The sequence below is a fragment of the Colius striatus genome, chromosome 5 (assembly GCF_028858725.1).
Source record: "Colius striatus isolate bColStr4 chromosome 5, bColStr4.1.hap1, whole genome shotgun sequence".
In the NCBI taxonomy this organism is placed as follows: Eukaryota; Metazoa; Chordata; class Aves; order Coliiformes; family Coliidae; genus Colius; species Colius striatus.
In genome coordinates this window covers 26,063,522-26,091,485 of record NC_084763.1, presented here as the reverse complement: position 1 = coordinate 26,091,485, position 27,964 = coordinate 26,063,522, and the positions used below count along the sequence as shown (strand labels likewise).

The following is a 27,964-nucleotide window of genomic DNA, read 5'->3' as shown; positions in this document are numbered from 1 at the left end:
CGCGCTGGGAGTCTGCGCTCAGTTTTTCCTTCTGTCAACCTCCGTCTAACGGGCTGTCCTGGCATCCCCGGGGCATGCTGGGGACCAAGTGCGGGCACACAGCAAGCACTTAATTTATGGCAGTTTTGTGCACATTTGTGAAGGATGATGCTGAGATAGGGGCGCGTATTTGACATATTCCCTGCGGCGGCAGGGCATGATGTGGAAGTGCTGCTTCACGGGAACCCGATGCTGTAAAGGCTCACGAATTCCTCGCAACCCGCCCGTCTCCCCCACGCCCCTTCTGCGGGGCTCCGCCGCCCACCCGGGGCTGCCGCAGGCGGCGGGCGGGCCGGGCCGGCCGGGGCTGCGCCAGCAGTCGCTGGAGGGAGTGGAACGACCCCCGAGCTCCGCGGGGCGTGGCGCCGGGGCCCGCCATCCCCAGGGAGGCTGGAACGCGGTGCGCGGTAAGGACGGGGCGGGGGGCGGCGAGAGGTGTCGCCGCGGCAGCTGAGCAGCTCGAGCGGCCCCAGCGCGGTAGGTGAGGGGCCGGGGCTGGGCGGGGGCCGGGCCAGGGCGGGCGGTGGAACCCCCGGAGTGGAGCCCCCCGGGAGGCCGCGGCCGGACGGCACGGAGCTCTCCCCGCGAACTGCGCCCATCGTTGTAATCCCTGCCTGCCTCTCGCCCCGTCGCTTCCGCGAGTGAACAGTATTTCATGGGTTTTTTCCAGTTCCGCGGGCTGTCTGTTATTTCGAAAGTCCGCAGAGCGTGGCGACCAGCAGCGAAGACAGCGAGAGTGTCGTCTCTCAATGAAATTGATTTTGAGCCCGAAACAAAAAAGTTGTTGTCGTTCTTTGGTTTTTTGGGCTGAGTTTTGGTGCGGTTTTTTTGAGGGGATATGCAAAACCTTGGTTTGACCAGCAGGCTCACAAATGAGCTATCCATGTAGCTCCTCTTTGCTCCACTGTGAGACTACACTTGAATCTCTTCTCAAATACTGTGAATAATGTTGGAAGAGTAGTTCATGATAGAAACCAAGGGATAGAAAAGCTGATGTTTTACAGTGGTAAACTTCCTCCCGTGCTCTCTCTCTCTCTCCTGCCTTGAATGTATGTGGTTTTGAATGTCATTGCTGTTTGACAAAGGTTGTTTATTGCTCCACACTGTATTGGCTCTGGCATCTGTATTGGGAACTAGGAATATGAGGCCCGTGTAAAGCTTCATCCTGGTTAAAACACTTTCTGGAAAATGAGTTGTTTTCATGGATGTAGTGTCTGTACATCTGTGAAAACTTTAGTTGTGTATAGCATCACTACCCTTCTCCTCCTTCTCCTTCTAGCAGTAAGAGTTATGCTTTTACTATGGCCAAGACTTGCTGTTTTTTACCTCTACTTGCTGATCTATGCCAGGAGAAGACTAATTTTCTTAGAAGGTATTATTCCTCTGCTGAGGAGCTACCTCAGTCCCTCCTAGTCCTCTGCCTGATACCATTTAGTGGGCTACAACCTAACCATAAAGGTGACTTACTGCTGTATGTTCTTGTTGGTGTGATGGAGCAGACTTCTCTCCTGTTGGCGTGGTCCCAGGCTTTACCCAGTTCAGCTTGTACTCAGAGGTGGGGTTTTTTTTTCAGGGAAGTTTGCAAGCATTTTGCTTCAATGAAAACGTATTTCTGAGCAAGCAGTGAAATTCACAGTAACTTGCACGGCTGCCAAGTCATGAAATAGAGCCCTGTCAAACAAGATTTTGAAGAGTTATTTTTGGACATGAGTACATAATTTATGACAAGATTATGCTGTCAGAAATATTCTTTTGGTTCCCACTAACTTAAGAAGGAGTCATGTATGGAACTGAATGGAGTTAGGCCTTTGGCAGGCTCATCTTATCCTAAAATGTCACCTACCTGGTATCTGAAAGTGTGACCCTGATTCTATATCTGTCAACTATAAAACAGTCTCTCTAGAAGCTGAGAATATATGGCTTTTTGGCAGAGCAGAGCATAGCTAAATGCAATTATGTATATTGAAATACGGCAATGATGAAAGGTGATGTGGAGTATCCAGGGATGGTTTTCAAAAGATTATTTGTGTGGTTATATTTCCAAGCCCAGAGGGTTGGAAAAGGTCACTGGATATCTGTAGGAAGCTGGAAAAGCAAGTTTAGGAGAAAGATCAAGATATGTTCACATAGTATAGTGTTCTGGAAAACAATCTTTGGATTTGCAACTGGCCTATTTACATATCATGCTTTCTTCACTCAGTCTAAGTAAAACATGCTGAGATTTTGACTTTTATGATGCATCAGCTGTTGGAGAGCTCTAATGGGTACCTGAGGCTCTCCTCGTTTATTCTGTCTAAACAGTAGTGCAACAATGACTTTGTCAAACTGATAATCTGCATCGTACTTGCTTCAGTTGCCACATGAGGTGGTGCAGAAAGATGTCAGTGCCACGAGGAAGACCACAGAATGCCTCGGAATGGAGAACAACATAAAGGACCTTCAGTTTCGGGAGCTGTCTCAAACACTACTCCAGCATACAGTAGCTTTCACTGAAGAGATATTTATAGCTAAATACTTGTAACAAGGCAGGAAAAAAAAGAAGGATAAGATTTTAATTGTCACTAGAGACAACTGATGCAAAATAACTCCTACAAAAGGAAAAAAGCACCTCTTCAGAAACACGTAGCTATTCTACTGCATAAAATCATGAGAGATGACTTGTTGCTGGAGGCTTAGTTCTGTTTACCGTGTCACGCTGCCTTTCTTTGTGTTGCTTTTTGTATAATGGATGTGACTGCTGTCATCTGAGTTGTTTACAACATCAAATAATTATCTTCCCTATGGTCAGGTCTCTAGAGCCATCCTCGATGCAGTGGTAGGTGATGTACTTCTTGTCCAGAATGCGTCACTGTGAAGGATGAGGGATGAGTCACTTCCCTTGTGGGCAGTGATGACTAACTGCCTCTCCTGCGGGTGCAATGACATACATGCTGAAGCTACCACACCAGCAATTAGGCACACAGGGACTCATCACCTCAGATCAGCTCTCTGCTGACTGTAGGATGTAAAAACAGTTTATTAAGTCAGATGATTAAAGACTTTTACAGCTCGCAAAGGAGGAAAGTTCATAAGAAGGTAATAGGAAACAGAAGTAGCATTTAGGATTTTTCTACCCTTTCAACAGTTCTCCCAAAATGGTACTGTTTCTGAGATGTAAATCACAAGAGATTCATATACAATGTTTCAAAACTTGTCTTACAAGAGTTATTAGAATTAAGTGATAAAATTAAGTAGTTACATGAGATTTTCTTAAAGAATAAGTCATAAGTATTAATATATGTGCATATATATGCATGTATGTGCATGTAAGTGTCTCAAAGTTGCATGGAAACCTCTTGTTTTATTAACAGCACTGTGTAGTAGTCACTCAGGGTTAGGGCTGGATACAAAATGGGTTGATTTTTTGTCTTGTAAAACTTTTGGGAATAACATTAAATACTTCATTTTGAAGTGTAGCTGAGTCTACATGAATATCTTAAAGAAAAAGTACAGAGAGACTGTAATCCAGATCAGACTCCTACCTTTGCAATAAAAAGTTCCTTAAAATTGCATTGCAAACTCTGCCGGTGGTGAATCTAAGCTTGGTATAAAAAGACAACATGTAAAAGTGGCATACTATTCTTTCCAGGTTCAGGGTCATGCCTGTGGTCCCAGCCCTTATTATCTGGGACTCTTTCCCAAAATTTTGTGAAGCGTTGGCTCATAAAAATAACATGTTTTTAAATGGAAATACTCCAGTTCTGAGAACATCTTTATAAGTACAGATCCAGGACAAAATTTTGGATTGAGGAAGAGACCATTATAGTGTTTCATGTCTGTGGTTGGGATTCAGGAAACCCAAATTTAAGACCAGGACAGCCAAACAGGTTTCACAGAAAAGTTTTTGTTGTTACTTCTGCACTTCTGTGAAAAACTGATACTTCAAGAAGAGAATAAATGTGTGCTATTTATGTGACAATATTACAGATACTGCATGTAAATACTGATGGCAATAACAAAAAGAAGTTTTCATCTTCCCATCTTTTAGTACTTTGTTAGCAGCATTCAGATTTCAGGCTGGCCATAATCTTGGTGATTTGATCTTGAGAGATGGCAGTTATAAATAGGGATAGGGATAGATCTGCAACTCTCCTGCCGAAACAGAAATCTCCTCCTGATTGAAGATCATGACAAAACTCCCGTCAGCTTCAAAGGTAGAGGTTTTCAAGCATGGCAACCTGAATTAATCTGAAATCTGCTGGGACGGTGTGGAAAGGTCAAGGTGTTTGGTTTTTTTTAAAGATTAGTAAGGAAAAGAAAAAGAATGAGATCAAGTCATGACTTGCCTAAAGGAAAGGGAGAAGGAAGTTGACAACTATGTTTTCAGATTGTTGCTAAATCTGTATTCACTAGTGCAGCTGATTTTTGTGGAAGCTAATGTAGGCATTTATCTGGCTTAAGTGTTTCTGTGTAAAGTGAGTATGGGATTGTTTCTCCTTTGGTCTGATTTTTATAGAAGCAAATATCTAAGATTTGGTTGTCATAAGCAGTCTTTGTAGCACTGTTGTGACTGTTAACTTGTGTATTCTGTAGAGAGATCCTCAAATTGATCAGGAGTAGCACATGCTGAAGTTTTAGCTTAAATATCTCATAAGCAAGACATGGGGACTGGTAGTTATCTGTATTATTTAAAAAAAAAAGAGAAAAGGCTTTAAAAAAAAAGTACTTACAATATTTTAAAACATGTTGAAAAGGAAAGACTAGGTAAGAAATGAAAGTTTAGAGATATTGATGAAGTTCGGGAGGTTTAAGGGGTTTATTATGTTAAGGGAGCATAACTATAAAGCCATAAATGAATTCATGCAGTTGTCTATAGGGAGCATACTAGCAGTGTAAGATGTGTCATTTTCATGAGTGAGACAGGAGGAGAGGAAAAGCTGCCATGGGAGCAGGGCTGCATTGCTCTGAAACAGCTGGCAGTGCTTGGGTGGAGTGTCAGCTTCTAAAGTGCTGGAGAAACAGTTTGTTATTCTATCAGGGCCTAATAAATTAAGTCTTGGGAGAGAGATGATGGTTAAACCAGATACACAGAAGCGCTGAGCTGCTCAGCCTAGCTTCTCTAGGGCTTCTTTGCCCAGGTGAGTGATCCTTGCAAAGCAACAGGTATGCTGAGGCTCTTGTGCTCTTTGTGTCTTCACTATCAAAACAAGCAAAATGGAACCCTAAAAGCAAACCTAAGTTTGTAGCTAGTTGTGCAAGCGCAGACTCGTGTCACTGTTTTCCTTATTGCTTTCCTTTCAGTTACTTTTCAGTTTCTTGCCCGTAGATCACTCTGGCAGAGAGGAGTCAGTGAAACTGGGTATGGATGTAGCAGTACATCTTTAGGGGCACTAGGCCCAAAACCTGAGTTCATAGCAAGGGTTGCTCTCTCTGAATTTTGTAATTCAAAGGTTACTTGTTGATTTTTATGTTTGTCAGTAAAATGCTTTGAGCCTTATGAGGGCCTGAAGTGACCAATGTCCATACACTGATAAAGACATTCTTCCAAGAAGCTCACTTGGAATGCTGGTGGGAAGTCTTAATTATCCTGTCTATGGCTTGGACTTGATTCAGCAAAGTACTTTGATTTGAATATCTGCTTAATTTTAAGTGTCATGGCAAACAGTAGCATGCTTCTAATTCCTATATACTTTCCTGAGCAGAAGGCTGTACTGACATGGTTTAAGAAACAGTATGAAGAGAAGTTAGGTAATGTTAATTTAGTGAAAGAAGGTAAAGGATTTAAAATAAGTATGTGAGCTGGACCAAAATTCATCATCAGTGTTATGCATTTGCACCACAGAAAAAATATCTTTCCAAAAGATATCACAAGTGCCCATTTCTAGGAAATGATTTAAAACCTGAACTTACAGCTTGCAAGTAAACGGGCTTTAGTTGTTATATATTAGATACTATTAAACCAGTGGCAGGAAGGTTTGTGCTACTGATAGGATTTGTTTCTGTTTTTAGGAAAATACTGGGTACATGGGATATACAGTTATGCCTGTGCCACTCTCCCCCTGATCTTCATCTGTTTCTACCTTCTGAGGGGAGGAGAGAGATAATACAAGTAGTGTAAACATCTCCATTTCTGAAGCTGCTCAATATTCGTTTTCAGCTGACTGAGGAGTAATACTATCTGAAAACATAATTTCCATCAACAATACAATCTGACTGATATTACAGTGTGTATTTATGTTGATAGAAAATGAAAGTATAGAACTCATTTTTATTGAAATAGTCATGAGTTTGAGAAGTGTGGCTTGGATTACCTTGTTCTCAGATTTAAAGATGTTTGCAGTATGTCACCTATAGCCAAGTTACTGTTATTACTGATTTGTAATGCTCCTTCTCCTGCTTTGCCTCCAGGTGTTAGTGCCTATTATAAGAAATAAGGAAAAGCATATGTCCTGTCCAGGCTGTGCTTCCCAAGACAGGTAACATAATGGGGAAATCATGAGAAATAAAACTTATGAAAGGGCTGATGTTAGAAAGAACTCATCTTCCAATTCCCACAGTTGAAGCAAAGACTGACTCGCATCAAATCTACACTGAAAATAAGTAAGAAAATACTATTGTGTGACCTGTGCAATACAGGAGGCAAAAAGGCAAAAAAAGCATTCTGCTTTTAGTGATTTTTTTAGTGTTAGATGTAAATGCATTAGCAAGATACAAGTTAAATGCTTAGTGTTCCAAATGTAGTATTTTTATTACTCTTTTTTTGTAAGCATTGAAAGATGTTTTAAAGTATTTTCTGTGCAATTAATGTATTTTAAACACTATAATTGCTCTGTCACGGGAAAACATGTATTTCTTGGAATTTATATTTGTGATTTATTAATTTAAAAGGCAAGACCTAAATTCTGTAGTCACCAGAATTTGAAATCACATGAAGCTATGCTTCTGGAGTGCAAAGTACGGTTATTCTTTTGAATTATCTTTTAAATATGTTTCCAACAGATTGCACTTCTGTTACCCTGAGTATTTAATGTGAAATGCTGTCTTATAAACGGCATCTTACTGTTTTTTATGAGATGAGTACTTATCTCAAAGCATGGCCTCAAAAAAGGAGAATGGCACTAATCATTGGGATGTGCATCTATTACCTTCAGAAACAGCAATACTATGAGCTATGTTCCAGAGCACACACATTTTAAGTAAACCAGAGGCTTAATTTCACTATAGGATTGACCATGTAAAAAGATGATTGATAATCAGTTGTTGGATAAGTGAAGATTTATAATCCTGTCAATAATAAATGATTTTGAAGGCCCTGTTCAGGGTCATCTCCTTACTGTATGTCATTGCAGCAAAACAGGTGTCAGAATAGCTAAGTATGGAGCTAAAACTGAGGCAGAATAATTAGTGAAAATGAAAGGACTGAAGGGGAAATAATGTATGAAAGGGGAAATATAAACTTTAATGTTCCATTAACTTTTAAGTAAAATGCTTTACTGTGTATTATTAGTTCCTGATTTTGTAAACACTGGCAAAATGTAATAAAAAGACATAAATGAAAATCTATTAAATATTTACATTAACTATCATCATGCATTTATTCAAACATCAAATTACCATGTGACTGACTTATTAGAAAATTAAACAATGAAATGCAGTTTTTTCACATCGGGAGTAATTGCAAGGAAGCATTCAAAGGATCTAAGAGGTTATTTGGCCTTGGTTCTGATTAGTAAATACATCTGGAAGAGTGATCCATATCTTCATAAATGGCCGTTTTAGTTGTGCCTTCTGGATTTTCTTTTTCCTTTTAATTTTCCTGTTATCATAACTAAATTCCAGATTTCAGAATTGTTCATCCTTAAGCATATTGGGAGGGGGAGAAGAGTTCTGTACTATCACAGTACAGTATAGTACTTGCTTTGAAATTCAGGGGCTTTTTTCATATTTTGCAGACAAGATCCAAATTCCAGGGCAGTACTACATGCCATCGAATCAGCGGTTATTAGGAGGTCACATCAGTTTGATGATACTGTGAATAGAGATTCTATTGAACCTCTTCTGTATGGCTTTCATCCAGACCCCTAAACTGAGGTGAACTTCTGGAAAGCAAGAAAAGACAATCTTTTATATCTAAATGGGCAAGTAAGTGATTTCAGGTGTTACTATAAACATCAAAGAGAACCTTTTTCTTGCTTTGCTATTCCCCATGCACTCTGAAAAATGAGGCACCAAAATGATTTTTTGTTGTTATTTTTGCAAATACTGTAAAGCGGTTCCCCAAAGTCATGAGATTTTGCATATTAGCAAAGAAAAAGAGTTAAACATTAGAGGACAGTGAAAGTAAATAAAGAAGGGCTTTGAAGCTCTAAGGAATTCTGTTCTTAGCTGTATTTTCTGAATTTCTCTCCGTTACATTTCTCAAACTCTGGAGAAAATGGGGTTGAGAGCAAAGTTTATATTTGGGAATTTTTTGCTAGATTTGTCTATGAAACTGATACTGTTGTTTAATTATGATAATTATAGCTCATTACAAGTGAAACTGCCCTTTTTAATTGAATAAGATAGGCAGATATTTCCAAATATGAAATGTTGTTTGGAGCTGTTTAATCATTTACTTCTTCTGTGCTCGTTATTAGCAGTGTTGCAGTGTTGGGTGAGTGAACTTAATGAAGACAGCTATTCATTCCCCACAGAGAGCTTTTGGGGCTTTTCCATGGATTTCAGCTGGTATGGATCAGCCTTTGTCTGCCAGTTGATTTCAGACGTATTCATTAGTTCTCAAAGTACAATTGTAAATTGCTTGAGTTCTCCCTTCTACCCATTCTACAATTTTGACAGGTGACCATGATCTTGTAATTGCTTTATTTCTCCATTGTTAAATTATAGCTTCCGAGTCCTGTTTTTTAAAAAAAAAAATGCTAAGACCTTAAAAGTCAAAGATTATCATACTTCTCAGGACATGTTCAAGGAAGTAGAAGTTGGTAGGGGTGGAGTGAATGAGATGTATATTTTGTTTGTGTTTATGTGTGTGTGTTACAGAATAATCTATAATTTCCCTGATATAACAATATAAGTCATGATGGTGAGATATATCATGGCTGCAGGGGCATACACACGCACATGTACGCACATGTACGCACACCAAGCTCCTTTGTGTGCTGAGCTGGCTCATTATTTGGGTTTTTTTAAACTTAATGTGGATACTTTTTCTGACATAAAAATAGGTGAGAGATACAGCAGTGGCAAAATCAGTTTGTATGTGCATTTTTTCAGCATTGTTTTTGATTCTTTAGCTGCAGTAAATCTGTAGATAGATAAATTCTTCTACTAAAAAAATTAAGGCGGTTAGCGAGAAAGAAATATTTATAGCTAATATACCTCTTTTATATAAAAATAAATGCTAATTGAATACAATAAAATTGCCAGCTTCTTTTATAGTATTATTTTGTTTAGGAGATACTAATTAATTCTGCAAACAGCTTACACTCACGAGTTTTGTCTTGCCTATTTTGCTCATGGTTAAAGATAACTTTAAAGTTTTGAAATAGGCTCTTAAACCACTCATATATCTTTGCTTCTTTTTAAAATCCCAGTGTTAAAATTTTGGTTTGTTGATGGAGATGATAATTTAGTGTTAGTGAATTGAAATATATTTAAACAGTTTTTCTGTTGATGTGTGACTAGAAGACAGGATTGAAACTTCTGTAGTTCATCAAGTGCCTTTAGTTACAGTCTTCAGTGAGAGCGTGCAAAAATTTTAAAGTCTTCTATGAACTTCTGAGGCCAGAGATGATGTGTGGAGAAAGCTACCAGGCAAAGTCATTATTCACCAGAACTTTGCCACCTGTAGAGGCTGGCATTGCACTGCGACTTTCATTTTAATAAAAGTTGTGAGCATTAGAAGGACAGACTTTATCTATGTTGAACAGAGACCAAACCATACTGCTTGTTTGAGTCTGAATCGTTCCCATGTCATCCCATTCCAGCAGCAGCCCAGAGCATGCCTGTTGTCTGTTGTAGCATTCATTCATAGCAGAAGGCACAAAACAACACAAGCTTCTACAGTCTATGAAAAGATATAAGTTGTTAGTGTTTGTCAAACATCCAGCTTGAAGCAAATGTGATGTTGTCTTCTCCTTTGATGATAAAAACCCAACCCATTGAAAGTAACACCAGAAGGTGCAGTGGAGCACACAATCATTGCCAGAATGTGAACATACATTTGCCTCTTGGTGCCAGATTAGTCAGGAGTATTAACTGATGTCATCAGTTCATCATCATCAACTCTTGTGATCAGACCCAGCATACCCAGCATATACCCTCTTTAAAATTATTGCAGACTTCATGCTTTTTCTTTTGTTCCCATTTCCATGGCTTGAGCATCTGCAATGATTACTGTTTCTCCTTGTTCTGCCTGGCAGCAGGGAGAGGGAAAAGCAGACTGACTATAGAGAATTGTTAAGCATCAACATCCTTGTCGTGGTTTTGCCCAGCCAGGAATGAAGCACCATGACAGTCTCTCGCTTGGTGCCCCCATTCACCCCCACCCTCGTTAGGATGGCAGAGGCCCCACCAAAATGAGAGGAAAAAGATAACCAAGGTTGTTGTGGATTGAGACAAGGGCAGGGAGGGCTCGCTGCCAATTACGGTTCTGGGCAAAACAGACTCCAGTACTTGACTTAGAGAGGAAAGTAGGAAAGTTTATTCTACTACCTACAAGAAACGGCACAAAAAAAGCAAAAAGAGAGCAGGATGATGAGAAGGTTATAACCAGCACTGTAAGATCTCCCTCCCCCATCCCTTCTTTTTTCCCAGGCCCAGCTCACTGCTCTGGATATGGGATGTGATCAGTCTCTCACTGATAGGCTCTGCTATTTTCAGAAGAGGGCGACTGCTGGCATTCTTCCCCTGCTGTGATACAGGGTCCCTCACACAGGACACAGTCCTTAGTGAATATCTCTGGCATGGATTCTTCATCCACAGTTGCACTTTCTGCAGATAGAGGGTCCTTCCCTCAGGACAAGGCCTCTTCTGGGCATAATTTTAATGAGCTGCTTTGTCGTGGGTTCCTTCCTGCTGTTACAGCTTCTGTGAATATTGGGTTCCTTCCTTGGGACACAGCCTCCTCCAGCCATAGTTTTAATGAAGTGAATCACTGAGTCTCTACCGCTGATGTGGGGTCTATAATGAAATTCTAACAAATCTCAGCTTCACCAGTCGTCTCCATAGAATGCAGGGGAGTCTCTGCTCCAGCACACCTCCTTCTCTCTTTCCTCACTGACCTTGGAGTCTGCATAGTTGTTTCTCTCACTCTTCCCACTCCTTGCACCACCACCAGCTGGAGAAAAGGGACAGAAGAAGAAGAAACGGGAAGCAGCCTCCTCTTCTGGCTTCTTAAAAAGTGATCGTGGAGGCATCTAATTTTCTCAGCCGCAGAAGTGGGTCTGGCTCAGAGCTGGGGAGAGTTGAGAGCAACTTCTTACAGGAGCCATCTTTACAGCCCCCTTACCAGAAGAGGCTGTCATGTCAAACCATGACAATCCTTAACTATCAAAAGTGGGATGGAAACTGTCCTGGCCACTGGATGAGCCTCTGTGCACTGGATGAGTTTCATGAGCAGTCTTTGGTTGTGACATGCACTAAAACCTAAGTATCTTTCTTTTAAATAAATAAAGGATGACTTTACAGTCCTCATTAAGGCTAGATTAGTTTGTAAATGATTGTCTGTTAAACTGTAGCATTTTTTCCCATTTATATTTTTACAGTACTTGTAGAAGGCCAAGGTATTGATCTGTATCTGTATCTGAGACCACTGAAAAAATACATTTAGCTCTTTTGGGAGATGAAATTCCCCAAGATCTGTAATTTAATCTCATCTTTGTTTCACACCATTTGCCTGATGTGGAGTCACCCTGACTTCTACAGCATGCTTGCACAAATAGTTTTGCTGCAGGTGTTTTGCAGTCTGCTTATTGACCGGGTTGCTTCAAGTAGGGGTATTAAACCACATAAGTACCTAATAAATAAATGTTAGTCCATACAGTACACCAGTAACAAAGACATGGATTTAATGTCTGTTAGTTGTCTAATAAACACCAGAATTACATTATAGATACTTTCTATCAGTATTAGGTTATTAAATTTGAAGTTGAGCTGAATAATTAGTCATCAGCTCTGCCATTCACAGTGTATATTTAAGAATGAAGTATGTTTCTTATCTAGAGGAAGAAAACTCTTCTTCAGAACCATAGAATCTTTTCAGGTTGGGTTGTTGCTTCATACTCCACTCCTGTTGGCCTAAGTCTTCTGCCTTATGTCTTATCACGTTTCCTTGTAGATATTTCCTTTTGTGAATTGCAAAATATTCTGGTAAGAGCTATGCACATCAAGAAAGTAGAGGGTTTGCAAAGAATCTGTGAATGAGCTGCCTTGGTGCATTTTCATTAACATGTTAGAATTTCAAAAGCTGAAAAAGCTGGAGTTCAGTGGAATCAAGTGGAAAATTTTAAGTGAGCAGATCTGCAGAATGAAGGAAGAGTTTCTGGAAAGCTGTGACTTTTTCAGAGAAGGAACATAGTTCAGATTGCAATAACATAGCAATATTGCATCTCACACATTGATATTTGCGCTGTTATTTTCTTGCTTATTTGAAAATATCTGTGGACTTGGAAGTTATGAAACTGGAAATTTTGTAGTGCTGAATGGAATTATAGGCACATAGGAGAAGCTCTGAACACAGCTGGGTTCAGTGTCTACCACTTCTTCTTCAAACCAGAGATTTGTTTTCTCAGGAAAACATTTCTAGATGCTTTTTCCTAATAAGCTGATTGAATTATTTCAAAGGGCCACATGTGGGAAGTAGTCAGATGTCTCTCACTGAAGAATTTGAGTGAATAAAATAAATGTGAATGAAATAAATTTGGATAATGTGAAATAACCCCCCCCAACATTTACCCAAGATTTTAAAAACCAAAAAGTTAAATTATGACATACAATATACAGAACTGGCAGTCAGCTCTATAACTTGTGGGGTTTTTTTCCTGAGTGTTGGGATCTAATTTATATTTAGTTTTAGTGTAAATAATAAATAGTTTATTCTCCTTGAAAGATAAAGAATGTTTATAACATTTTGGTATATAGTGATGTGTTGCAATAATGGCTAAAATGATTCCTAACATTATGCTCACTAACAATCATTCTACGTATATTCAAGAAAACAGAAAGAATATTTATTACCCTTGTTTTCATAGATGCTTTTTTTAGGTAATTTTCAAGATTTCAGTGATAATTCATATCTATAAGTATCTGTTAACTTGGAAAATGGTGTTTTCTGAAGTATTTAATCAACTTTTAACATAAATTCAGATAAAACACCCTGTAATATTCTGTAAGTGGCTTTGGTGCCTCCTGGCCAGAGTGTGCAGCTGAATTCAGAAAAGGCTGTAGTCCCAGGTGAGGAGGAGAGGGGAGGTATCCAGCAAGCAGCTGAGGCTGGGTGGCTCCTCCTGCACAGCTGGCAAAACAGCAGCCACAGTCACTCTCTTTTCCTTCCTTTATTACTCTGCAGCTCTGTGGAGTCAAACGCCATCTCTGAGAGCAGGGAGTTATGAATTCAATTCTTCTTGAAGTAAAGAAGCTGGCGAGCTCTGATTTGCCTCCGTGCAGGTATGTTTCTCCAGTATCAAGTGCAGATTTAATTGGTGCCCCATGATGACTCTTTTCTTGGCCATCCTGATCCCAAAGGTCACCATCACAAGCAGGATTCAATCACCCCAAATAACCTACATTAAAAACATAATTATTCTCATCAGTTTGCTGACTGAACTTCATTTAGATTAAATTCTTCTTCTCTATTTGATGGACAACTTATTTTTTTACCCTTAACACCCACCCATTCCTCCCTCAAAATCTTCAGGCCATCTGATTCTCCCAGCTGTGTCCCTGCCATTTCAATTTGTGTACCCATGATGTACTGGGTTAGCACAGATGTGGACAATGAGGAGATGGGCTCAGCCTCACCCTGGGTGTAAGCTTCGTGGCCCTCAGCAGCTTGGATCTGCTCTGTGATAGTTTTGGCAGTACATTAAAGAGAGGGAAAGGTATGTATGCAAGGTACACGTCTTTTGTGTAGTGTTATTTTAGCAGGCAAATTTTCTGATACAGACTAAAATCTTAAACTTATTATTATTAAAATAATAGCTAATAATAACAGTATGCTTATTAGTGAAATATATATATATTTACTATTCTTTTTGCTGTGTTAGGAATTATATTCTATACGCATGCAGATTTTTCTTGCAAATATGTGGCTTAATCTAGGTAATTAAAAACCTAGAGGAACGGTCATAAACCAGATCTGAAATAAATAAATAGTGCAGGTTTAATTCCTTCAGAACCCTTGTGAAGTTGTCAGTGTCTTTGGGTGAAATCCTGATACTGCTTTAAAATCCATAGCAAAGTTTCCCAAGTCTAAAGGTTAGGACTCACTATACTGTACTGCTAAATTTCATTGTTCCTGATAAAATCCCTCTAGATTCACCCTAAATTCCTGCTAATCTCTGCACAAAGCTACAAAACTGCCTCAGAAAGTGAATGGTGGCACAGACTTTTTTTACCTTCTGAGGCAGCAGGGTGCTCCAAAGCATCCTTGTCTGCAGGAGATGTGATGTCAAGACGCTCCTTCTCAGGCCTGTAGTCGTGGTATGCCTGGTTTTGTCTTCATCTCTGTGGAGGATTTCTTCCATACTCAGTATATAAAGATGAATGCTGGTGATACACTCGAGTAATGGTTTTAAGCTGCAATGCAAAGTGCAGCAATTACGTATGTAGTGATTTAGGCCCATCAGGACAAAAGACCACGATTACCCTCAAGTGCCAAAGACCCGAGGACTGCCAAAGGGCAGGGAGGGCTTAATTGCCCCTTAAGGTCCAGGACAAAACAGACCAGGCTACTCAGCTTGGGGAAGAAAACAGAAAATCATTTAATGCAACATCAACTAAAGCATAACCATAAACCCCAAAACATAACCAAAATAAAACAACACAGAGTGGTACAATGATGAAAAATCCGACCAGCCCTTTAAGACCACTTTCTCCCCACTCCTCCCCTCTTCTGGGGCTCAGAGTCCTGATCCCGGTATTTTTACCTCCACTCTCCTGAATGGCCCGGGGTGGGGGGGCAGGGAGTGGGGGTTTCAGTCAGTCTATTCCTGATGGCTTCTGACATTTGTCTTTCCTCAGGGCAGGTGGGCTCCACACCAGTCCTTCCTCCACCTCCGTGGGGTACCTCACACACACGGCAGCCCTGCACAGGCTGCTCCGACGTACATTTATCCCAAAGGCTGCAGCTCCTCTCTGCCTCTCATGTGGGGCTGCTCTGCGGCCCGCAGGCTCTCCAGCACGCCCTGCGTGATGGCCGCCTTCCCACACAATCTCTCACCTGTCCAGGCGCACTCACACGGAGCTGCTGGTGGCTCTCAGTCCTGCCATGGCCCTGCATGGGTTGCAGGGGTACAGCCTGCATTCTCACCATGGCTTGCAGAGGTGTCTCTGGCCTGGTACTCCTCCTTCCTTCTGCCTTCTCTGACTGTGGGGTCCACGTGGTCGCCCCCATCTTGTATCACTCTTACACCTCCTGCCAAGCACTTCAAATTCCTGTCCCTAAATAGTGATGGCAGAGGCGCCAGATTGACCCATCTGGGCCAGAGGTGGGTCTGAACCCAGGAGCCAGGGGAGAGTCCAAAAACTCTTTACCGGGTCTTCACTGCAAGCCGCTCCCCCTGTTACCCTGCAAAAGCAGCTCCTTGATAAACCATTACACCGTATTTGGCCAGGTGTAGATTGTAAGATAGTTTGAGTTAATCCAGTTTCTAAGCAGCATGTCCTTCCTTAGTGACTTGACTGACTTAGGACAAAGGCAGCATTTGTAGTATGTTCCTGAAAAATCATTCTGCCCTGTGAGTTTGTTGACCTTACTGCTAAGTAAAGCATTGTCGATGAGTATTAGTTTTCAAGTTCGAGCCACTCTTCTTCATATATTCAGGCTTAGTGTTGACACAGTACAAGTGGAATACCAAGCACAAATTTACTGTGTGGTTTTTACAGTCAACACTAAAATATATTTTTCTTCCAGGCTCTCCAGAAACTATTTGCCTTTGAGTTTGACAATACTAATCGGAAGCTTTATCAAATAGTGGCTGTAATCTTATAGCTAATTTGTATGTCAGAAGCTTCAAGGTTCATGCTGTTCAGTGTATGATATATGAATAGTGTCCACATATTTCTTAAAAAAAGTGTTGCACGCATCTGAATTTGCAATGTGCAAGATGTATCACATTAATATGTAGAAGGAATTGTCTGAAGTCCAGAACAGAGCAATGGTCTCATTTGTGGCTTGACTGGGAGGCTGATCCCAAAGATGACCAAAGGACAGAGTTTCCAGGGCACAAATGTGGGCTTCTCCAACTGATAATCTTAAATTAAGTTCTTTATATGTTAAATAGATATATATTTTAATACGTATCACACCCTGTCACAGAACTAAATGTGAATTTCTTTATTTGCTATAGTGCCTGTAGTTTGTCTGGTCATGTGTTTTGAGTATATATGTGTGGGTTTGTGCAGTGTGTTGGAAAAGAAACCCAGGCAGACCAAAAACATGTTAGTTGAGCAGAGAGATGGTTAGAAAGGAAGAAGATTGCTAAGTAAGCAAGTTAATTTTATATGCTTCCCAAAGGTGCTGGAATTTATTGAAACGTATGTCTTGACTACTGTTACTTCTAGTTTTTGGGTTTTTTTCCAGTGTCTTACAAAAGGAACGGGATGCAGCCAAGCTGTAAACGTAAAAAGAATATTTTAGTCAGAGATGATCAATGTTTAAAGTATTTAACAAAGGAACCAAGCGTAGCTTTACATGTTACTATTTGTGTGGCTAACAGGACAAAGCAGAAAGTGCTGGAGCTCTCCCTTTAGAGATAGCATGAAGTTGTATTAATATGCATGTGTAAGAAAGTACAGCTGTGCTATAGAAAATACCTGTTGCCTAAATATTTTTTGTTCTTTTGTGGTATCCTTAAGATAATCTAATTAAATGTAACAAGGAATCGGAAGATCTTTTTTACTTAACAAGTTGATCTCAAGTATTTGGGTGACTAAAGTTTGATGCTCATAATATCCTACTTAATGACAAATGCAGAGATAATTTGGGCTTGTAAAAACTTGTTCAGAAGTCCTTTGTTTAACAGGGGCTTAACAGGATGAAACAGAATAAAAGGAAGGGGTAATATTACCTCGTGTAGATGGCTATCCCTCTTTTCAAACTTGCTAAACAAAGTATTGTAATAAGTAACTTTCCATGAATATCCGTAGTACTAGTGGACACATATATTGATCTTGCACTGTTACACACACAGACTGTTACTTGAAAATAATCTGTATTACTAAACAAGTGCTTCAGTTGTTAAGTCAGTTTCTGAAAAAAAAAAACCCACCAAAACCTAATAAGAAACCAAAGGCATCAGTGTTAAACAGCATTGATCATCGCTCATCATGATAGTACTGAAAAAACCTGAAATATTCAGAAGTTTGTTCAGTGACAGAGATGAGCTGTGTGTCTAGCACATCCATGTGCTGACCATTAGCATGTTTTCCCATTGGAAACGCATGCACTTTTTCCTTTTTTTTTTTAGCAATACTGAATTTAAAGCCAAACCCCTGGATCTTGACAGACATCTTGCTTCAGCTCTTTGTGTAGGATTTCCTAACTGCTCAGGCTTAAAATCTATGATCAAGGTCAGTATGTACACATATGAAACTGGTCTTTAGGTAAGCTATTTGTGAATTGAGTGCCTTGGAATACTGACATGTATTTCCACTGTAGAATCAAACAGTTCTTTGATTCTGCACTTGTTTTAATGATGTTCTGAATACAGATCCTTAACAGAAGCTTTAACCCATAGCTAAGGCCAGATCTAAAACGTAATTCAAAGAAACAGAGAGATTCCCCACTCACTAACATTCTTTATTTGCACTTGACCGCAAGAGTGGCTTACCTTCTACCCACCAGCTGCTCTGTTTTGAAGCACTCAAGGTCTGCATGGTTTTCCTTTCATAGTCTATAGACCTCCCTGAAATAGCTGTTCTGCCCAGGAAAGTGTGTGACAGTACATGTGGGACATGAGAGGGATTTCATCCTCCGTGTGCTTTTCCCCTGAACAATGTGTCAGAAACCTCAAACTTGGCACTCAGCTGTACAGCAGGCTAATACAGACTATTAGAGGCAAAATATCCTCCGACTGAAAAAGAGCTGGCAGCTATCAATGACCAGCTAAAAGAAACAGAGGAAATATGCACATGGCAGGCAACAAGATGCCAGGACTGCATCAAGCAAGTGGAAACATCGGTGTATGATTTAGAGCAGAAAGTTCAGCAATCAAGGGTCAATAAACGGAATTCTGAATGCTTGGCTAGAACGTACTCTCTTTTTCAGGAAAGATATAAAAGAAGCTCTCATATCTGGATGACAAAGGAGAAAGACTTGCTAAAATACACAAGTACTGAAAGAACATAGCTACCAGATCCATAATCTTGTTGAGGTAACATCAGATGAGCTATGTTTTGATGTGTTAATATGGATGTTAAGTATCTGAGTATTAATAGTTGGTCACTTGTGTATTTTTGTTTAATTATTTAATTGCACAAACTGCATAAAAGTTATTGAAGACTGATTTTTGAAGACAAATTATTGTCTGATTGGGGATGACTGGTAAGCTGGAGTGATGATGGTGCTGGCTCACTTATCTAACTTAGAGCTATATTGCTCCTGTGATTCCCCACAGGTGAAGTAACTTCTAAAGCTGGAGAAATTGTTGATAAACACTTTCTTACATTAGATCTATTGTGAAATAATTTTTTATTTGAAGTGTGAAGACTCTGTCCTTATGAGTGAGGTTAAAATTATACAACAGATAATTTAATTCACCAGTTTACTTATGAAATTTATAAATTATATCAATTTATAATATCCTTAAATACAATTTCCTGCATAACATGACTGCAAGTGATAATGTCATACAATGACTGAATTAAAGAATTTAACTTGAGTAAGATGCAAATGCAGAAGCTTCTCTTTGCCTCACTTTTGTTAATTTTTTTAAAAGACCTGCTTCTGTGTCTACTGCAACAAATTTTTATATCTGCTGTCAACAGTGTATAGCTTGGTGTTGCTATCTGGAGTAACTTTTAGTTCGGTTTCAGACCTAATTTTATTTGCAGTACTGCCTTTAAACTATTGATATTAACGTAAGGAGGAAATCAACATGAAAAGGAATTTTCTTAACTGTTTACTTAAATATAGCAAGATTGGTACTGCAGTGCAAAACAAATGTGCCAGAAGTATTCTTGCAAAATATGGATATTCCAAAGCTGCTGTATTGTGTGGTAGTTTTCTGCCAGCTTGCAGTATTTTCCATGCAGGGATACCTTCACCCTTGCAGTGAGTATTACTAGTGTAAATGCTGTTCCGAGGAGGTTCAGGAGTCTCTTACACTGGCCAAAATACAGTTCAGGGCCACACTTTATAACAAGAAATACGAGAGTGTGTTGTTTTGCAATATACGTCAATGATATTAAATAATACCACAACAAATATATTGAATGAAGACAGACATTAACCCAACCCTACATTAAAGAAATTTTCAATTGTTATTTCTTTGGTTATTTAGGAAAATTTAAAGCTCTTCAAAGCAGATTCCTGTTCAGTCTCTTGGAAGATTTATGTAGAGTACATTGATGGCATTGTGGTTGATGGTTTATATAACACTGTAATGTGTTCTTTAGACTTCTTTTTAGAGAACACAGAAGAAAGTTTGAAGCCAGCTCCAGTTTTTCAAGAACAAATGATCCTTAATGGCATGGAAAATCATTTAAACCTTCTTTAGGTGAAGAGGCTGATGATAGTTTTTATGACCTAGTAGGTGAACTCCTGGGATGATGTTTTCTGAATGTCTGTCAAGGTGAAAAGGGTAGCAGCACACCTGAGTTTAGAACACTGCCAGGTGCAGCTTCTCCTCTTCTGTTGGGAAATAATGAATCCAATTAATCGTAAGCTGCAAGAAGTTTATTTTTAGTTGTAAACTCATTTAATAGCATCAGTCTTCAAATCCTGAGCCTCACTAGTAGAGACTCTAGCGTTTCTAATTCCTACATTGCCTTGTCTTCCTTAACACAGTTAGCAGTTGTTTGGAGGTCTGTTCAAATATGGATGGCCAAGCTGGAATTCGATGCCTGTCAGGTTGTCATGGTTTGACATGACAGCCTTTTCTGGTAAGAGGGAAGGGGCTGTAAAGATGGCTCCTGCAAGAATTTGCTCACAACTCTCCCCAGCTCTGAGCCAGACCCACTTCTGGGGCTGAGCCAATTAGACGCCTCCATGCTCACTTTTTTAGAAGAAGCCGGAAGAGGAGGTTTCTTCCTCCTTCTTCCTGTTTCTTCTTCTGTCCTTTCTTCTTCTTCTGGCTGGTCGTGGTGCAAGGAGTAGGAACAGTGAGAGAAACAACTATGCGGACAGTGACAACTAAGGTCAGTGATGAAAGAGAGGAGGTGTGCTGGAGCAGAGACTCCCCTGCATTCTATGGAGAGAACTGGTGAAGCTGAGATTTATTTTCATTTCTTTAAAGACCCTGCATCAGCAGTAGAGACTCATTTTGCTAACGACCCTGTATCAGGGGCAGAGACTCATTTTGTTAAAGCTGACCCCGGACCAGAGGCAGCGATTCACTTCATTAAAGGCCCTGACGCAGGGACGGTGACTATGGCTGGAGGAGGCCGTGTCCCATGGGAGGAACCCAATCACTTCACTGCAGACCCCAAGCCAGGGACAGTGATTTTCTTCTTTAAAACCATGGCCGGAGCAGGCCGTGTCCCATGGGAGGGACCTAATATCCACAGCTGTAACTGTGGGGAGGAACCCATGACAAAGCAGCTCATTAAACTTATGCCCAGAAAAGGCCTTGTCCCGAGAGAGAGACCCTGTAACTTCAGAAATTGCAACCGTGGCAAAGAATCCAAGCCAGAGATATTCACCAAGGACTGCGTCCCGTGTGCGGGACCCTGTATCAGCAGAAGCCGCAGCTGTTGGGAACAACCCACACCAGAGAAATTCACTAAGGACTGTCCCGGGGGAGGAACCCTGTGTTGGAGCAGAGGAAGAATGCCAGGAGTTGTCCTCATCTGAGAAGACAGAAGTGGCAGAGCCCATCTGTGAGAGACTGACCACATCCCCCATTCCCTGCCCCCCTGAGCCGTTGAGGGGGGAGGAGGTAGAGATATCGGGAGCAGTGAGCTGGGCCCGGGAAGAAAGGAGGGATGGGGGAGGGAGATATTACAGTGCTGGTTGTAATTTTCTCATCATCCTATTCCCTTTTTGCTTTTGTTCTGTTCTGTTTCTTGTAGAATAAACTTTACTACTTTCCTCTCTTAAGTTGAGTGCTGGAGCCTGTTTTGCCCAGAACCGTAATTGGCAGTCAGCCCTTCCAGTCTTTTTCTTAATCCACAACAAACTTGCTTATCTTTTTCTTCCCATTTTGCTGGGTCCTCTGTGATCCTAACAAGGGTGGGGGATGAATGGAGACACCAAGAGACTGTCGTAGTGCTGCTGTGCTAGCTGGGCCAGACCATGACACAGGTGTTGCTGTCTTTCAGATATCCTTAACCATTTCTTTCTATGTTTATTCTGTCCTACACCCATCACAGTTACAGTTATTTTGGGTGGCAAGTGTAATTTGCTGAAATCATCTGAATTAAGCAAAACTTGGTGATAAGAATAGGGTGGAAAGCAAGACAGCAGAAGTGGTTCCTACTGAAACTAAACCAAAAGCTTATTAAGCTCTGGCTTTAAGATCAACATCTGCATACAATATACCTTTATTTGGTCTGTTTGGGGAGATGCATTGCAGTGTAGATAGCATTAAATAGAATTGGATAGAAGTTCATCTAATGTTTTTCATTAGATAATCTGAATAGTCAAAATGAAAACATTGTAGAAGTTTCAGTGAATTTTGCAATCCACAACAAAATTGTTATTTCTGTGTCAATATGGTCCCAACCAGACTGAAGGAACAACTAGGAAAATAAATGTAGGATTTTTGATGTGTACCTTAAAATAGTCTTTTAATTATTCCTGAAGAGACTTGCAATCAGCTTTCTCTTACTTGTACTTACTTTTGACACAGACAAAAAAAGTATGATTTTTTTTTCTTTAATTTACTTTTTCATCCTGATGGAATGAGATTTTTTTCACACGGTTTGCTGAATGATTTTTCTAGACATCATGGGGAGATGTGTAGAATGAGAAAGCTGTTTTCAGATCAGCTTTATATACTTGAAAATGTGTTAAAGCAGCATGAGTGGAGCTCTCTGTTTTACTATGTAGCTGATTCCCAACATATTTTTTGAATGAATTTTTATGTGATTATACATAAAATAAATGAGTTCATTAGTTCAAGTAGGTTATGATTACTAATGATCCATAAAATTAATTATTTTACACTTGACAAAAAATTCTAATAGAAACTGCAGAAAACAACTTGTGATGAAATAAATCCTCCACTCTAATTTCTTATTCATAGGCAGGCATTTGGGTATTCTCACTGTTAATATACAGATTTTACTGAGATATTTTTACAGTGTGTGATTTTTTTTTCCCTTGAAGATAATATTAATTTGTTACATAGAAATTGGCTGAAAAATGGAATGAGGTTAAGAGGAGAGCTGTATTGGTAAAGCACAAAGTAACTCATCTTCAAGCATCTGAGGTGTGGTTATTAGGAGAAAATGCACTTGGTATATGTTGAATTCTGGGATCAGTCTTTTTTCAATCTCTGTTTTTTCAATGAGAACATGACCCAGTGACAGGTGTCATTACCTATGTTTCATCAGGGGAAGCAGATGGAATTCAGAGAAAGCTTTAAAACACAACTCCCTTTCAGTTTGGTGCTGAAATGCATATGCTCATCTCGATAAGGTAATGAGGAACTTCAGGAAAATGGAATTGCTTGTAATCTTTCAGTACTAAATCTAATGGTACTTCAGTGTACACGTTAGAATAGTTGTGGTTTGAAGGTTGGGCTTTTTTCAGGGTTTGTGGGATTGGTGCTTGTTTTTTTTTATTTGTTTAGGGATTTTTTTGTTTTGTTTTATTTTTGTTGTTGTTTGTTTGTTGGTTTTTTTGGGTTTTTTTCTGAGAAGCTGGCACAATTTTAGCACCACCAAATCTAGGGTTCTAGTTCTCTTTGAATGTTGCATATGCTCACTGATAAAATAAAAATTTTCAGAATACTTGCTCATAATCTTTATTCACGTTCCTTTTAAACAGTCAGTGTAATGTGCTCTTGAATATGAGAGTATGAAGTGGATTGTTTAGTGGATCTTTTAAAAACATCGTTAAGAGACTGGTAATATTTATACAACTTAAAAGAGAAGTGGTATAATAAGTTGAGATTTGTTACAAGAGACTCAACTGTTTTCTAGGTAGTTTTTCTTCCTATTATTCAAATGCAGAGTCCTTTGTATGCCTTTTGATTGCATTCAGAGACAATGTACATGCAACTTTTTAACCTCTTTGCAATAACTGCTCTCAGGTTTTCTTATATTGAAACACAAATGCAGTACACATAGATTTCACTGTCAGGCTTAAGTAAACTCAATTTACCCTATAACAGTACTTTACTCTTTTCCTCTTCAAGGCAAATCAAGAGCTTGAAATGCTGGAAAAATAAGTGTTACTAATGCAGGAATCTGCAAAATTATTTAAAGTAGCTGTTACAGATTATAGGCAAATGAAACAATGCAGAAGAGAAGTACAGTTGCTCAAGAAAGTTTGGGATATTAGTGTTCACGTTAATGTAAGATTTTTTTTTATTAATTGCAAAGTTAGAATATATTTTTAATATTAGAATTTTAATCTGATTTCACAAGTGTGATGGTTTTGATTTTTAAAAAGACTTAAAATATAGAAGATTTTTATATTCCTTTTGTTTTTGAAGTTATAATTGTTGTGTTTTACTCAAAGTATCTCTGTTCACACTTTAACCAATTTCAAGATAATCCCAAAGCAAAACAACCTTTGTAGCTTTAGGCTTTTTTTAATACCAACAACTTGCTTGAATAATTAAAATCATTGAGTAGAAATTTGGAAAGCCAGAAAATGGCACTTTGAAACTGAGGATTGTGCATTAGAAAGCTGTAGAAGGCCAAGTGCAGGAGTCTAGAAAAAGTGGTGTACAGACCTTTATGGAAAATAAAATCCTCTTACCCTCAAGCAGTTTTTTGTCATAGGCAAGGTTAAAAACACACATACTAGATGTTCATTCCATGACATTGTGCGTAGCAGTTGTATTGCCAGGAAGGGACACAGGGCAGTTTCCCACACATCTCCAGGTGCATCTGTATGGTGTTGGTGAATACAAGTGTGGGTTTAGTAGCGCTTTGGGGGGGGGGGGGGGGGGGGCAGCGCTCTATGTGTGTATACCCGTGATGTGCTGAAGTGTGAAACCCTTGAAATGCTTGGATCTTGGGTTGAATTTTGAGAAGACAGATTATTTTGTGAGCTTTCTAAGTAGTGGTGGTGTGGGATTGAAAAAAAAAAAAAATCTGGAAGCTATTGCTGTGTGTTGGGCTTTCCCCTGCATCTGTTTATCTGTAATGTAGTAGAAGCTCGTCTTTACCAAATGTTGTTGATGCTTTTATCTGTATTTTCCATTTCAGAGCAGCATTGATGATTGAACTAAAACTTAGTGGAGACAGATTAATGTGGAACAGATGGATGTGCAGCTCAGAAGATTTGCCAAGACAGGTTCCATAGCTGTCTTTTTCCGCAATTTATCTGTCTCATTGCCACCACTCCCTCACTCTTCCCACCCACTTGGATATTTCAGTGGATTTGTTAGTCACGTCCAAACCAACCGAATGTTCTGGAATGTCTTTTGTTTTGAGGCTTTCCTTTAAAACCTTTTTCTTCTGGGTGACTTTCCAGTCCCTGTGGAGGTATGTGGTAAAACTATACTTTCACCTATCTCTGTTGAGGCAGTATGTGAAAGAATAAAGAGGGTGAGGATTTATGACAGGCCCCACCATGTGAAAGTCATTCTTTTTAGAGAATCTGTAGAAGTTTATTTGTTCTGCTCTTAGATATGACTCTAGGGTGCTGGGAGTTGCAGCAGGGATGCTCACTTTTAAATGGAGAGCATTTTCTTTGCTTTAAGTATTTACAATGTTTGTTGTCAATAAGCCCTGCAGAAGACAGTTCTGATGGGACAAAGGAATTATGAAGCAAAAATAGGAACAACAACAGGGCAACAAAATACACCCAGAGTATTTGCAGGACACAACATAGAAATAGCTGTGATTCATAGACTGTATAGTAGTTGAGTATGGAAGGAAAAAAGTCTTGAAACTAATGGTATAAACTTTCTTCTTTACACATTTAGTTTGTTCTGGAATAAATAAGTTTAGTTGCATGCCCAATTAGTAGTACTGTCAAAGGAGAATCCTACTTTCAGCAGATATCTTGTTTTAAATTGCTTCAGAATTATAGGCTGCACCTAGGCAATTCTGATATTGGGAGTTGTCATTCTGTGATAGGGATGGTAAAAGCAAGGAGAGAGTGGAGATAACAGCATTCTGCTCCTGTTTTTACATCATTCACTGTGGCACACATGCCAGGTCCTGGAACAGAGAAGATGCTGATCGGCACCCGTGAGCTAATCATGTATGTCCTGTTCATCACTCTCTGGTGTGCATGAGTCTCCCTTATCCATCTCCATGCTGGTTCTGAATGTATTAAATTTATGGATACTTTTATCTACAGTGAAAGAAGTAATTAATAAAATTAGACTTAAGTAACCAGGACTATGGTAAATGGCTCTGATACAACTATAGTAATAAAATCACTGTGTAAATGCAGTGTTAATACAGTTCCATTACTTTAAGTGGCATAATGGAAAGTATGTTTCTAGAGCCTTTGCTTTGACTGCTACATAAACCAATGACCCCAATAAAATTTTCTATAGTCCTGTGCTAACTACAACTATCCTACACATCTGCACATAAAATGGGAAAAAAGAACTTCCTGACAAACCTGTATTTTTCTTAAGTTATCAACAACATAGCTGTTACTTGCAGGTAATTATTAGAGTTATTTTAATTCTATTCCTTAGGAAATGTGGTCTTTATCTAAAGAAGTTCATTCCTAGGATGTATGTAGAGGCTTGGAGTAAAAGGTGAAGAATCTGGTGTGATAGCTGAAAGCAATACTGGAGTTCCAAAATCCTGCAATTGGAGGGAGACACTAGTACCAGGTCATGAATGTGACGGGAGTGAGATTCAAACCTTGGTAGTGGTCTTTAATGCTGTACATGCAGATGGGAGCAGTACTGTCAGGCATGTGGTACAGCTACTGCTGCCAGCTGCTCAACATGAAAGTAGAGCACAGATTTTGTTTTCAGAGTCATTTTGTGGGTTGCAAAGTGAGTTTGTGGTCTCTGCTCAAACAAAAGGACCTAATTCTCTGAAGGCCAACCCGGCTTGCTAAATTAGAGGGTGCTCCCATACATGGATGTTGCCCTGCTGAGCCCCATAATAGCACTAAGCTAGAAAGGTTCTCTGTCTTGTTTAGGACAGGAATACTTCGCAGTAATAATTTCTGTTAAATACTTACAAGAAAACAGATCAATGTGTTTGGAAACTTTCCTGGGTAGCAAAACAAAATGTTTCTTAATAGTGAACAGAAGAGATGGACAGAGGGAACTGGAAGTTAAGGAAAAGCCATCTGAAATATCAACCTAATAGTGAATTTCTTAAGATTTACCGTGTAGGGAGACAGTTGAGATTAAATAGAAGAGAACAAAAAAGAGGGATGCCAGGAGGGGGAAAGGTATATATGGGAGAGATGATGTTGATCATATAGCTGGAAAACCAAAGAAGTTTGTATGAAACAGAAAAAAAGATGTTTCTTAATTTCTAAAGAATAATCCTAGTAGATTTGGTTTCTAGGGTATAAAATGGACCAGTTGTTGGTTTTTAGAATGTGAATAAAAAAATTTTTTTAAACATCTTTGAAAAAAAAAAAAATTTAAATGAAGAAAACTAAAACGCTGAAAGGCACAAAAGAGAGTGAGCATAACAGAATGTTTTTATTCCAATATATGAGTATTATTCACATAGTTTTAGTAAAAAACATGCAGACTCTCACTAGACAGACTGCTTCAAGACATGAAAACCAGAATAACAGCAGCAAGAGACATTTAATTTAGGCTTATTAGATTCAAAGCTTGGTGCAAATCTCGAATAATATACAGTATGCAGAAGACATAAGTTATTTCATTGTTTTGGGGTTTTTTTACTTGGATTCCATTTGAACACTTGTTATACGTTTATGTCAGATTTTTCTTATATGTTTACTTATTTTGCTCTCTGCTATCTCTTTGCTTTATAGGTCAGACGTTTAGTAGCAGAAGACACTACCTTAACATACCTTTTGGGAAGATGAAATGCAACACATTGTTGACAACGCAGTGAAAAACTTGGGTACTAAAAAGGTGAGAGGTGCCCATTTTTTAATTATTTTTTGCAGAATACTATATAACAAACCGTTTATTTCAAGAAATTCTTTATAAAATTGAATAGCAAAATTCACAGCTCAGTGACACTGACTTCATGACTGTGGTGTAGTTTACCATACCTGTGAATTAAATGTAATCTAATTGAGATTCTCAGCACAAAATATGAAATGTGATATGTGTAGACAGATGCTATTATTGCTCTTCTTGTTCCCAGATTTTGGCAGAAAAGCCAAACGTTGGCTGCCATGGAATTTTATGAAGAGTGTCCCAGGAATGGAGTTCCTTTTATAAAAAAGTCAGATGAACAGCTACTTGAAACTTCAGATAAC

General features: G+C 39.3%; 1 protein-coding gene across 4 annotated transcripts; it reads left to right on the top strand.

The window, feature by feature from the left end:
* On the top strand, positions 1 to 27,964 carry LOC133625511 (collagen alpha-1(XXVII) chain-like). Of its 4 annotated transcripts, XR_009818795.1 has the most exons (7): positions 1 to 446; positions 6,427 to 6,494; positions 7,971 to 8,160; positions 13,586 to 13,683; positions 24,781 to 25,059; positions 27,509 to 27,611; positions 27,850 to 27,964. XR_009818795.1 is itself a non-coding variant. In XM_061996957.1 (2 exons), exons 1-2 carry the CDS (start codon positions 197 to 199, stop codon positions 13,642 to 13,644), a joined length of 309 nt encoding a protein of 102 aa, XP_061852941.1. In that variant the 5' UTR covers positions 1 to 196; the 3' UTR covers positions 13,645 to 13,774. The 4 variants fall into 4 exon arrangements, 1 of the variants encoding a protein (XP_061852941.1); XR_009818796.1 differs by lacking the exon at positions 13,586 to 13,683; XR_009818797.1 differs by lacking the exons at positions 6,427 to 6,494; positions 7,971 to 8,160; positions 13,586 to 13,683.

Bases quoted from the DNA above. Each gene is read 5' to 3' on its own strand.
- LOC133625511 (XM_061996957.1), top strand. From the start codon at position 197: ATGATGTGGAAGTGCTGCTTCACGGGAACCCGATGCTGTAAAGGCTCA. The intron at 447-13,585 runs GTAAGGACGGGG...ATTACTCTGCAG, and splicing joins AGGCTGGAACGCGGTGCGCG to CTCTGTGGAGTCAAACGCCA.